At 49.9% G+C, this 13,995-nt stretch overlaps 1 protein-coding gene across 1 annotated transcript; it reads right to left on the bottom strand.

Annotated features, from left to right (window-relative positions):
- Positions 1 to 9,130: 9,130 nt before the first annotated feature.
- Positions 9,131 to 11,111, bottom strand: LOC106813173 (protein hairy-like). Its single transcript, XM_014817241.1, has 3 exons — positions 10,918 to 11,111; positions 10,459 to 10,554; positions 9,131 to 10,166 (listed from the first exon to the last, which is right to left on the bottom strand). Exons 1-3 carry the CDS (start codon positions 10,981 to 10,983, stop codon positions 9,588 to 9,590), a joined length of 741 nt encoding a protein of 246 aa, XP_014672727.1. The 5' UTR covers positions 10,984 to 11,111; the 3' UTR covers positions 9,131 to 9,587.
- Positions 11,112 to 13,995: the final 2,884 nt, after the last annotated feature.

Here is a 13,995-nt window from a genome sequence, read left to right as displayed (position 1 = left end):
ACATGGACGTGACATGGTGTGTGTGTGTGTGTGTGTGTGTGTGTGTGTGTGTGTGTGTGTGTGTGTGTGTGTGTGTGTGTGCGTGTGTGTGGCGTGTGTATGTATACGCGGTTTGATGTGATCAGGAGTATATAAATCCATTATGTTCTTGGTGTGATGACATGAAGGTGGAACGCAGTATAAACGCGATGACAGAACTGTGCCTGACATTTGCGGCTATAGCTTGTATATATATATATATATATGTTTGTTATTATTGTAGCACGTACTACAGCACATTTTCCCACACTTGCCACCCAACACAACCCAACCCCCACACCCAACCTTACACCCAAGAGCAGGGTAATTCGCGTGTCTCTCGTATACACTTGAGCAGAAGTGAACGCGCGTAACCCTCGCGCTATTGTTGATGGCGATAAGTTGCTAGATGTGACAGCATTTCTTAGGTTACAATCACAAGACGCTAGCAGGCATGCACTACTGGGTTCACACTGCCTTTTAGCCTTCGCATGTGCTGACAGTCACTGTAGCAAAAATGACTGCATCCCAAGTGCACATCCGGAAAATGTTTACCAATGGGTACTCTCCAGTTTACTCATGGCATGCCGTAGCAATGACATTGTGAGATCGATACATGAATAAAAGTTATACAGTACACTACTTTCACCCCCATGAGAATACACTGATAAATATTATAATGATAATTTAGAAAGAAGGTAAGAAAGAAGAGAATCCTATGAAGAGCATCTACACGCTAATTTCTCCAGTACTAGACTAGCAAATACTTCGTGTCATGCATAATCATATACTACCTTATGACAAAATAAACTCTAGTTCCTCCCATTTCACTGCGCGTTGTCTTATAAAAGGCATTTGAAAATACCTCCAATGTTGTTCAAATTCTCCTATGTTGTTGACACTTTCGCGTTGCCCTGCCAAGCAACCGCACAGCGGTGCTGCGGTACAGCGGTACAGGTGTAGCAAAGATAAAAACAGGTGACGTTACCTAACCGTTTCTTGGCGAAATTGTTTGGCAAACAATTTAGCGTTGGCGCCAGATTACCAGATTTCGCACCTCTTTCTTGTGGGTTTTAAGCAAACGCGCACTGAAATGGGAGGAACTAGAGTTTATTTTGCCATGAGGTAGTGTGATTATGCATGACACGAAGTATTTGCTAGTCTAGTAGCCTACTGGAGAAATTAGCGTTTGGATGCGCATAGTGCGGCTTTAAATAAGGGAGAGACGATGGCGTGTACCTATTTTTCACTAACTCTTCCTTCTCCTCCCCTCCCCACAGCGGTCCATATCCTGCTAGTAATCCAATAGTATAGACTTCCACGAATACAATCCCCTCAGATTTCGACTGCACGCGGTCTGCCACTCCCCGCGTACTAATTGTTTGCCTAAGCAGTGTGTCGTCTGAACATTTTTTCCTGTAAACAATTTTTCCCAGACAAGCGCAGATGGGTAGCCGCGGGGTGTGAATGACGCATATAAATGAGGACACGCGCGGGATCATAATCTTATCCGGCACCGCAACAAATTGTCTGACAAACCTCGGCATTGTTTCACCGTCTATCAAATATCACGTTCGCATAAGCCTAGCAGGTGCAGCGACTGTTGTGTGCGTGCATCGTCATCATCGCAGCTTCATTGTTTGCGTTATAGATCCGCCCTCTTTTATCTATTCCTCCCCGATTCTACCTGCCCGCGTGTACATGAATAACCTCAGCGCATGGCTCATAGGGTCTATGTCCTCCAGGGTACTGCCGGAACGTACCCTGGGTACGGTCCGGTATACCGGAACGTACCCTGGTAACTATCTGATATGGTTAGGGTTAGGGGTAGGGTTAGGGTTAGAGTTAGGGTTAGGGTTAGGGAGTAGGCGTAGGCGACTCCATAGACTCGTTAGTGGAGTAGGCGAGGTACGGTCCGGCATATTAGATAGTACCAGCAGAGCATATAAATCACGTTGATTTATATGCTCTGGTACCAGGGTACGTTCCGGTATACCGGACCGTACCCAGGGTACGTTCCGGCAGTACCATGGGGGACATAGACCCTCTCAGCCTCAGCATGCACGGACATGTTCAACCCACAGGCACTTTGGGCAGAGTCAAAATAATAGAACAAATACTATCGTAGGCCCTACCTCTCAATTACAGTTCCACTGTTGTGTCACTGTATATCAACTTTCCTTCATAAAAACTAACGCCGAACGCTCCCTCACTCGCCGCTGCGAGTGTGCCGTGTCGCCATGATAATGATAATATATATATAAAGTTATATATTTATAATCTTAAAATTATAAACTTATAAAATATTTATAACTTTATATACGCTCTTGATATTATCATTATCATGGCGACGCAGCACACTCGCAGCGGCAGGAGTGCAGGAGCGTTCGGCGTTAGTTTTTATGAAGGAAAGTTGATATACAATGACACAACAATGCAGTGACACAACAGTAGAACTGTAATTGAGAGGTATGGCCTACGGTAGTATTTGTGAATGTGCGTTCATATTATTTTCAGTTTTTACTGACTCTGTCCCGAGTGCCTGTGGTTCAACCCGTATCTCCCGGCCGCAATTTTTTTCCCCATTTGAGTTCCGGACCACAGCCAATCAGTGCACTCCATTCACTCGAAGCAACAATGTAAAATGAATACCCTCCCTCCCTAACCCTAACACGTACCCGAACACTAACATTAACTATAATCCAACCATATATAAACGAACCATATATTACAAAACACTATCTATGGTGGGTCCGGAACTCAAGTGGGAAAACAAATTTCGCCTCCCGGCTATAGATCAACACACTGCGCCCACTGACTCATCATTGTAACCCCCCCCCCCTCCAACAGCCTTGCCCCGTGACGACGGAAAAACTAAAGCAAAGCAAAGCATATGCATCGATGAACATGCATTTGTACAATATCTCTGTATAATATCTCTGAAATACATCTGTACAATGAACATACAGATCATTCGCAAACTGTAGTTGCAATAGAACGTTACGTTACCTCGGCGATGAAAGGGAAGATATGAACTAAGAACAATGAAACACGTCTGAGTATGAGCTAAGAATGGCGGGTGTACTGGAAATGCGTAAATAGGTTGTTCACGAACTGCTATATCCCTTCAGGGCGATAACGAACATGATTATTGCGTTAGATAGTGTTGTACGCGTGTGTCGCTGGGTGTAAGCGGATGGTAAGCTGCATATCGTATGCTATGAAGGCGTAGTTGCAACACGCCGCAGAAATACGTCGTGTGCGTCGGCTGCTAGGCGTTTACGTTGGCGTAACGTCATCACTGTTCGGTGTGCGCGCGGCCCATGATGCCGCAGTTATGCACGTCGCCGCTGCCCCGCTCCATCCCCGCCTCCCTACTCCTGCCGTTCAATACTATAACAAATGTGAGTGTGTTTTTTATCCGTGTTTCTTTCAGATGCAGGCTGTTGCTGCTGCTGCTACTACTACTACTTCTGCTGAAAGTTCTGCTCCTACTACTACTACTACCACTACCACTGCTGCTGCTACTACCACTGCTGCTGCTGCTGCTGCTGTCGCTGCTGCCGTTACTTTTGCTGCTACCCTGCCCCGCTGCTGCTCCTGCTACCTCGCCCTACTGCTGCCGCCGTTACTGTTGCTGCTGTTGCTGCTGCCCCGCCCCGATATTGATGTTGTTGCTACCTCGCTCTATCGCTGCTGTTACTGGTGCTTCTACTGCAGCCTCTGCTGTTACTGGTGCTTCTACTGCAGCCTCTGCTGTTTCTGCCAATGCTGCTCCGCCAATGTGTCTGCCAATGCTAACCCTAACTCTAACCCTATTAGGCTAACCCTAACCCTAACCATATAAGCTAGATAGTTACCAGGGTACGTTCCGGTATACCGGACCGTACCCAGGGTACGTTCCGGCAGTACCCTGGGGATATAGACCCTATGAGCGCTAGTGCCGCTACAGCTGCTGCTACTGCTACCGCTGTGGCTGCTATCGCTGCTACTGCTACTGCTGTAGCTGCTATCGCTACTACTACCGTTATACCGACGTGGCTGCTATCGCTGCAACTACCGTTACCGCCGTGACTGCTGCTACTGATACCTCTGTCCCTAGCACAGTCACAGGCCGCCGCCCTCTGCCCTCTGCCCCATGTGCTGTTGCCGGTACTGCTACTGCGGGAGTCGAAACCTGACACCTAGCCGCGTGACGTGTGAAGAGTGAGAAGAGCGCGAAACACAATCATTAGTCGATGATTGTAGTTCTTCCAGCGCATCGTCGCTGCGGCAGAAGGTGGCAACGCCGCAGCGTGCTGCAGCTGGCTCGGCCGCGCGCGGGAGCCCACACACCGCAGCAACCTGTGAACATCAGACACGATTGTCGCATCGAGTGAGTGTCGAAGCTTGCAACGTTTGCGCATTCACACACGCAGCGTCCCGCCGCGCGCTCTCTCACCCTGGCCACCTCGTCCGGCAGGAAAATGCACGCTGCTGCGACCCGTCTCGCGCTGCTGCAGCGAAAACCTGCGCCAAATTGCCCCTTGAGTGTCAATCACACGTTTAAATTCGTCACAAAGCCGACGATAACTAATTAATGATCTTCAAAACTGTTAACCCTTTGCGCTTGTAGGGCTGGAAGGAGAATGCGTCGGGGCGGCGTATACACGGTGCGAGCAAAGACCCTGCAGTTGGGCGCATTCACGTGTATGACACAGCTGTCAGCAACACGAGCGAGGAATCTCTCGAAACACGCGAAAGCAACGCCGTAAACTGTGAATATTAAATCGGTGATATTTCGCCCCGCGGCGCCGGCGGCGTGCGCCACTCATGCAGCTGCAGTGTGCCGCCAGCAGGTGCCCGGGCGAATCTGGCACACGCCCTGCATTTGTTTAAGCCGACGTCGACGATTTGGCTAATCACGATGTTTGCATTATTCTACGGCAAAAACCATCGGCGAGGTAGCTAGCGCCCGGAGGAGGAGGGGGGGTAGGGCGGCAACTCTTGGAGGGAAATATGAAAATCTGCTAATCACATGCTATATTCACCGTATTATATATAATTGAGTCGTGCATAACCGTCGGTCGTTTTCGCACAGTTGCGGATTTCTTTACAAGTCGAAAACGCGTCGGCATTAACGACACCATGTAAATAATTAAATGGGAACAAATGTGGAGATCGTTAGCATAGTAGACATGACAGGCATCAGCGCGGAAGGACATTCACGCGTTCCTTCAAATTTCTCGTCATTAATTTCCCCGAGAAAAACACTGTCTTAAAGATCCGCTATGATTTTTGTAAGGAGGAGGCCTTTCATAGGCGGGGCTTCCAGTCCTCCCCCTCCCCCCTCCGGCGGCATCTGTCGCGGCCAACGCCAAAGATCTCCAGCATCTTCCCGACGTTGTTAGGCGACCGACGCAGCCTCCGCATCGCCCAATAACACACAGCGACGACCTTGAGACCAGCTCCCAAGATCAACAGCGGCGACTGCTAGATTGAGTCACGTCTAACAGCGTTCACACCGCGTACGTCACTCGCACGAGTCGCTGCTGCTGCTGCTTAATAGCAAACGTCTGCCGCCGACGCGCATGTCAACGTGTAGTTACTAGTCATCGCCACCGCAGCAGCCGCACGCAGCAGCTATTTAATACTCCGCGCGAGCGTGTGTGCGCGGCCAGATAGTCCGAAACATCTGTGTTTACCGAGTTCACAGGCGGCTGTAATAGGACGTGTCACACGCGGTCTGAGCCCCAGCAAGCCGCGAGTACAGGCAGGCAAGCAGGCACGCACGCACACACATACACGCGCACGCACGCACACACGCGCACGCACACACACACACACACACGCACGCACACACATACGCTCTCACACACAAACACACACACACACACACACATACGCACGCTCACACGCAAACACAGACACCCACCCGAACGCTCGTGCACACACTCGCGCAAATCACAGGGCTGGCTCTCGCGCGCGATGCGCACCTGCCGCGAACGTGCGTATGTTTGGCTTTCCCACGGCCCTAGCGCATACCGTGAGACCAGCTTATCCTCGCCCCATGGCCCGCAACATGAATCATCATAGCGATGCTACACACACGCGCGCGCACACACATACGTATACACTTGCGCACACACACGCGCACGCACACACAAACACATACATACACACACAAGCATGCACGCACACACAAGCACCCACGCGCACGAACACAGCGGGCGCAAAAACCACATATGCGGTCCAGGCACCCGCGGGTCCGCTTACGTAATGCATATGTAATATAAAGTTAATAATGCGCAAGATTCACACGACCAAATCAGTGATTACGACAGTGCAAGGGTGAGTAGTGGAGGAAGGGTGGAGCGTGCGAGTAAGAGAAAGAGAGAGGGGATCGGCGCGCGTGTGTGTGACAGAGAGAGAGAGAGGGGGGGGGGAAGAGAGCGAGAGAGAAAAAAAGAAAGCGAAATACAGGCAGCTATACCGAAAGAGTGAGGAAAAGAGTGAAAACGAGATAGAGTGAGAGAGCGCGAGAGAGATTGAGAGAGACCAAGAGTAGATAATAACATCTATATTATATTATCAATCTTATATATATTAACAAGAGTTATATTATCTACTCTTGGAGAGACAGAGAGAGAGAGAGCGCGAGACAGAGACACATACGCGCGCACGCACACGCAGATAGGCAGTCAGATTGGGGGCTAACAGACAGAGAGAGAGAGGGGGGCGAATAAGACGAACACAGAGAGGTGCAAAAGATAGATAGATAAGTACATGATAAACAAGAAATATATCTCCTGGTATTAAAATTGCTTGGCACGGTAAAATGCGAGCACTGGCGTGGTCGTTATGCATGCGTACGTACGCTGCACGCACGTGTACACGTGCGCGTGCTTGCTGCGTGGACGATCGAGCGAGCGAGCGGTAGCTAATTCCACTTATCTGCCTATCTGTACGGGGACGCGAGCCGTTATCGTTTTGTCATTCTTCATTCGTCCGCCTTCGACTATTTATACCGAAATCAAATATTCGTTTGACTTACTTATCGCAGGCACGATAAGCCCGCATCGAATAGAGCGCGGGAGACAGCACTTTTGTTTGACTATCCCACGCTGCCCGTGCCCATCTGTAAGCGATTGTAGAACCTATTTACTTACACGCGCGCACACAGTGAAAAAATCATCACTCGGCCATCTCTGCACACGTGCGCGTCTGGTCACACGACCACCAGGGGTCGCCGTGTTTTTTTCGCAGCACATCTGCCTGACAGGCAGTGCGTCTGGTGTCCGCGTTAACACATTGTTGCCTAACGGGTCGTAATAGGTGATGGGAAAGGAAGAACGCGATTCTAATTGCAAGATTTAGATGGAGAATTAATTGCGTCTGTCTGGCTGTGTTTTGGCGACGGCTAGCGATGCGTTAACGGCTAGCGATGACGGCTAGCGTTAGCCATTAACACCAAAACGTCAAAATAGTTTTTAGAAGCGCGCACGTGTATTATTCATGCTCAACCTGTTCTGTGAGCGGTCTTCTTATACATATTCTTATATATAATAATATCAGGAGTTAATAAAGAAAAATTTGTCTTTATTAACTCCTGATAATAGGTATGTATATCAAGATCGAATACATAATAGAGTACATCTCTATTCTGTACTCTTGATGTATATATATATTTTTCTCTCACTCTTTGTTTCTTTCTGTCACCCGATCGCGCTCTCTCACTCTTCTCACGTATATCCATCTCTCTCTCTCTCACTCTCTTTCGGTCGCCATGACTCATGTACGCCCCCTCACCCTGGAACTCGCGGAAATACCACGCGCTGCGCAACACGTCGCCACGTAGTACACAAATGTTCGGATCGAAGTTCACGCTTCTCTTCATAGATGGCGCGGTAATGACGTTAACTCTTCCCCCATCCACACCTCGGCGCACGGGGAGACGAGTTTAGAACGATGGTGCGAGCCGGACAATGCCGGACCACGCGCAACAATGGCTCGTCGCTCCGCTGCGGCCTTTTGTGCAGAGTTGTGCCGAGTTCCGTTATCGCCACTAGCTCGGCGACCGGTCCTGGCGCGTGCCCTGGCTCGTCTTTGTCTCCCGCCGGCCCCACGGGAACACGCGTCCTGACCCCAATGTGGTCGCACTAATCGTAACGGCGACCCGTACGTCAGCGAGCTGGCCGTGCGAAGCGCCATCTAGCGAGCGGCGTGTACGTTTCGCCGAAGCGAGTCGGTAGGTCGTGCGGCTCTCACGGTTGTTATGTGTGTCAGCTGAGCTGTAACGGGATATGGGCGCAGCTTAACTGTCTCATCGGAGGACACGTGCAGAGATGCATCACCGCCACCACCGACAGCGGCGTCCAGTTATATCCCACCCCAGCTACCCCCAGTTTAGCATCAACAGAGACGAGCTAGACCCACCCTAGCTCTAGAACTATAGCCCTTTGCTCTGTCACAGGTCTGTGGCAGAGCGAAGGGCAATAGTTCTAGAGCTATTCCCACCCCAGCATCATCATACATCAGTTATTCCTACACCAGCGTCATCAGAGATCAGTTGTTCCCACCACCATCATCATCATACATCAGTTATTCCCGCCCCGAGCATCATCAGATACGAGTTATCCCTACCACCAGCATTATCAGAGCTTAGCCATTCCTACCTACAGACCACTAGTATGAAAGACCCACTAATCTCGGCAATGCAAACCAATACCACATATTCACAGCGGCGTCACACAGACTCTGACAGCCGTATTGCTTCTGCCTCGTCGTTTGTTTATATAGTGTCACAGCATAAGCGCCTGAATGCGTGTTCTCTGCGGCTATTTCTCGATGGTTGGTCTGGGGTTTCAACCGTTCCCGCACGTGTGGGGGAGACAGCTATAGCTTTACTGCCGCGTTAATGCGTGTAACGAGTTCATGTAAGTGTGTGTCTGTCTGTTCGCACATGTGATGACGTAGCTGTCAGCTCGCTTATAGTCGCGTTCGCAAGATTGTATTAGACGGTTTGAATCATCCACGCGTACATTTCTATGCGGTAGGTTGGAGAATCGCAGTGTAGGAAATGTGAACGGAAGAAGACAATAGCGAAGTGAACGTGATAACAACATACAGCGTATTTAGATTTGTAAAAAATATCGTTTTAATCATATAGAATACGTGCTCGTACTCTCATCGCTCTCGCGTATTTACAATGTTTACAAAGTTTAATATACACGTTCGACTATGCGCTAGTTACAAATGATACCGTACTATCTATTATGCGAATAATGCTTCGAAAATACAAGATCATGAATCGAATGAATGAGTTTATACAAGCGTCTCTAAATGCGGCTGGCGTTTCTCTCAACGAAAACGTACTTTGCTGCGTCTATTGCAGAAGGCCATATAATGTTGCCCGTTGTTATACGCAGAAATGCAACCAGAAAAACCTACACAATATATATGCGCACTAGATTACTGAAACACACTTTATATATATCTTTCTCTCTTTGAATAACAACAAAACAACGTAAGGAATACCTAGCGGTTTAACTAGAAAAACAACACTGCATGCATGTGCGCGTCGGCGGCATCTACCACGGCCGCCACATCTCCTTCAAGAGCGGACTTCCGGCCGGGCTCAGTGACGTCACGTCGTGCTGACCGGCCATCTTCATCGATTCCAGCAGCTGCTGCTGCGACATGAACTGACTGCCGGGAACGACGTAGGCGACGTCGCCGCTTGGCAGACGCGTCGGCACCAGCTTAAGTCCAACGGGAATGTAGCACATTGGTTCCTGCGCCGACGACGTCTGTGGCGACAATCGCTGTTCGGGGGCGTTCTGCTGCTGCTGTTGCTGCGGGGGACTCGACCGCTCGCGCTTGATGTTCGACTGTTGCGCCTCCTGTCGGGCGGGCTGGTTCGCCTGCATCTTGCCCTGTAGGTGCTGCATAAGACGCTCCCGTACGGACATCTCCGGGCCCTCGGCCGCCGCGGGCGACAGCGCTCCCATGTACTGTCCGACGCTGGTGGCGCACTCCGTGTATCCGGCGCGGTACTTGTGCATAAACTCGCTCGTCGCCAGCGCGTGATGCTGCATCTGCACCGACTTCAGATACTTGACGGTCATCTCGAGTATGTCGGCTTTCTCCAGCTTGGAATGACGCGTCGTCTGCGAGAGAGAAAGAATAGCACGCGCGATTAGGACAACGTGCTTAAGGCTCAGCTCGTTAGTTCCCCCGCGCTGATTGTCTTGCGGCATTGTTCTACGTACGCGGCAGGTACGACGCCTGCCACAGGTGTCCCGAGCGAAAGAAAAAAGCGACCGCTGACTTATCGCTAAGAAAACGAAAAAAACTGGTCGGGCGTGTTTATGACAGCGTCCGTGTGCGAGTGGGGGGAGGGGAGCCTGGTGGGAGATGCTACAGGAGGACGAGAAGCGAGCGATTGTGGTTTGTACTTACATCTTTGTTCATTCCTTCCAGCACTAGTTTCTTTAGCTCTTCTAGACAGCAATTGATTCTGTCTCGTCGACGCTTCTCTATGATCGGCTTAAACACCTAAAAACGAGAAACGAACCCGTTAGTAAAACTGATAGACGAATATATATGACTACTCTATCTACTACATATTTATTCAAAACATTATTATTATTTAACACATTACATAAATAATAACAAACGTTAACAAAACGCTTGTAACTCGAAGAAAACTCAAGCTACTCTTGACACGGAATTTATCCGTTCACGAATTATCATCATACACTCGATTATGCAAAACGCAATAAACAGAACAAGTGCCTACTCTGCGCATGTATGCAATTTACGATTCATTAGCAGTAACAAAGTCCGTCGGCACGTTGCTACTGCTGCAGCTATAGTATAGAGCCGTACAGTCGCTGCTATTCCAATAGTTGTACATACCCTGCGGTGTTGCTGACGTTCGGTAGGGATCCCACTTCCAGCGGCATTTTCCTTTACAGCGGGCATGTTGACAAATCTGTCTCTCTCTCTCTCGTTCACTGACTGACTGGTAGTTATCCGAAATCACAAGAGCGCGTTGCTGTTGCTGCTACGGTGCGTGCGTGTAAACTCTGTCGGAATGCCCGCGTGCAGGCATTTATACCGGACCAGCAGCAGGTGCGCCAGGCGACCAGCTCGTGTGAAGGCAGCTAGACAATCATTCCCACGAAGTGGCGACCAATCAGCACGCGACCCTGCTATCTGCCCGCATCGCTTTATCGCTGGCCACGAACCGTGAAAACAAAATAAAGCGTGTCTCGTGCTCGGGGCCCGTTCCCACGCCGGCGTCGACCAATCACGGCTCGCCGCTACGCATTCCTTTGTCCACAGGTGCAGTGATACATTCCGGCACACTGCCAGCGCGCCTGACCGCGTGGGCGTGGCTAAAGAGCGCGTCCGCGGCGAATCACGGCGCGCGGTGTTCGCCGTCCGCCGCGGCGATTCGTCGGTGGGCGTAGCCGGTGAGGGTGAGTGACAGCGACGGCGGTTGCCGGGAGTGACGAGTGACGCGTGGCGTGTTGTGACCCCGGGTGCGCTAAATGATAACAGCGATAGCCCGTGGTAACAGTTCTCATGAGTATCGCGTTCGGTGGCGGTAAACCACTGTCTCTCTCCTCCCTCCCCCCCCACCCCGCGCGCGCGACAGCGAGCCTTGAAGCAGTAGCAGTAGTAGTAGTAGCGATAGAGACACACGGTACGCCGGGGGCCCACGTCAGCGGATCGCGTTCGCTTGGAGCGGCGAGCACGCGTGGTGGGAGAGAACGTGTGAGCGCGCGTGGTTTCACACGGCCGCGTGCGCGACCCGGGCGACCCCTCACGGCCGACCCGGGCGTCGGTGCGAGTCCAATAAAATCGCCATTACTTTTGCGCGCGCAGATCTCTCGCGTAGATGTAAGACGAGAGGACTGTCCGCTTATACCGAGCTCTCGGCCTGCTCTCGCAGAACGAACGCACCCCTCCCTCCCTCCTCACCTGCCCATGCACGCATCAGCGCACACGCGCACGGACAAACACAGCACGTGTGTACATACACACGCGCGCGTGAAAGCACGAACACGCACGTATATACTTACACACGCACGCGTGAACGCACGAGCACGCACGTATATACTTACACACGCGCGCGTGAACGCACGAGCACGCACGTATATACTTACACAACGCGCGCGTGCACGCACGTAATATACTCTACACACGCGCGCGTGCACGCACAAGGCGGCGCACGGTACGTACTTACACACGTGCGCGTGCACGCACAAGCACGCACGTATGTACTTACACACGTGCGCGTGCACGCACGTATGTACTTACACACGCGCGCGTGCACGCACAAGCACGCAGTATGTACTCACGTGCAGTCACACACACGCACACAACCCGTACGCTACACTATACGTACGTACGTTCGGCTCATGGACCCGCTCGCCGCTTTCCATCGTAGTTCGCTCATTTTCCGTGAGAGGGCGCACTCATACAGTGGCAAAGCTGTGCGCCGAACCTAAGCATATAGTTTGCTATACACCGATCCGTAGTGCAAAAACAACCCCAGTAGCGCACAAGCATTACCAAGTTAAACACCGTGCACATAATTATGAATATGGATTCAGAAAATTATAACTAATTTATATTTTGTATCTTCATGTATTAATGATATACCCCTTCAGAAAAAAGCATCAAAAAGCGAAAACCAACTTGCGAATTGAATAACTAGTGTGTACAGATAAATTTACTGAATTTTTACAAATTGTAACGTATTTATACTCCTTCTTCCCTTTATCCTTGGTCATCTCCGTGCCGTCATCAGTCTCTACCGACTTCTCTGTCTTGTTCTATTTCTCCTTTACTCCCCTAATTTTCACTTTATCCTTCGTTTTAACCTTCTGCTCCTCGTTGTACTCCCATTCTCCCATACTCTCCTAATTTTAGTCCTTTCTCAACATCTCGTACCTCTTTTCATTTTTTCTAAGTTTATATTGACGTTGATAATCTTCTTCTTCTTCTCCTTATTTTTCTTCTTCTTCTTCTTCTTCTTCTTCTTCTTCTTCTTCTTCTTCTACTACTACTACTACTCCTTCATCTCCCTCCGCCTCTTCTTCTTCTTCTTCTTCTTCTTCTTCTTCTTCTTCTTCTTCTTCTTTTTCTTCTTCTTCTTCATTTTCGCCCTATTCATGTTTTCAAATTCTTCTTTCTTCTTCGTCTTCTTTCTTTTATCCCTTTCTATTATTCTTTTTTTCTGCCTTTTATTTTTCGTCGTCATCTTCTTCTTCTTTGTCTTCTTCTTCTTCTTCTTCTTCTACTATCTCTTCCATTTTCCTCTTCGTTTCCCGTGTCACCTTCTTCCCCCGTCTTCATTTCCTCTGTGCTCTTCTTCTTTGCTCGTCGTCATGTAGTACTCACCGTTTTCACCCCTCCTATGTATATACATGACCTTGAACCACAGAACCTGATGTCAAACATTCTCGCTAATGGCTTGTCCGCTATATTTACTGCCATTAGCATCTAGGCGTGCTCGGGACAAAAACGCGCGCGTGCATAGAGCAAAAAATAACTATCGGACAGTTTTGCATATTTATGTGACGTCGCGCTCTGATTTAAAACAGCCATCGCTGTCACCGGCGTTGTTTTACGCTTTAGAATTTCGCAAATTTACCTGCGACCGCTGACCGTCGCCAGCGTGATATATGCGACGCTGGGCTGTTAACGCGCGCGCCAATGCTCGTGATTTACTCGCCGGCAGGTGGCTGCGCCAGCTAATTACTGCTCCTCAGCACAACTAAGTGCCTCGTTTTACACGTTATTTACTGTTTTGAATCGAGCGTCGTCGCGTGAGAGCCTCGGGGGCAAGCTGTGCCGACGTAAACAGGTGTATATCGTCGGCGCGCTGTACGCCTGCGTCGACACCGTGCGTCGTCATTATGTCACAGCGGGTCGCGTGTGCGTAAAGCTACATATACAGTATATATATATATATATATATAT

Source organism: Priapulus caudatus, unplaced genomic scaffold (genome assembly GCF_000485595.1).
Source record: "Priapulus caudatus unplaced genomic scaffold, Priapulus_caudatus-5.0.1 Scaffold734, whole genome shotgun sequence".
Lineage (NCBI taxonomy): Eukaryota > Metazoa > Priapulida > Priapulimorpha > Priapulimorphida > Priapulidae > Priapulus > Priapulus caudatus.
This window is presented reverse-complemented; position numbering and strand designations above follow the sequence as displayed.

Bases quoted from the DNA above. Each gene is read 5' to 3' on its own strand.
- LOC106813173 (XM_014817241.1), bottom strand. From the start codon at position 10,983: ATGCCCGCTGTAAAGGAAAATGCCGCTGGAAGTGGGATCCCTACCGAA. The intron at 10,555-10,917 runs GTATGTACAACT...TCTCGTTTTTAG, and splicing joins AACGTCAGCAACACCGCAGG to GTGTTTAAGCCGATCATAGA. The intron at 10,167-10,458 runs GTAAGTACAAAC...TCTCTCTCGCAG, and splicing joins TGGAAGGAATGAACAAAGAT to ACGACGCGTCATTCCAAGCT.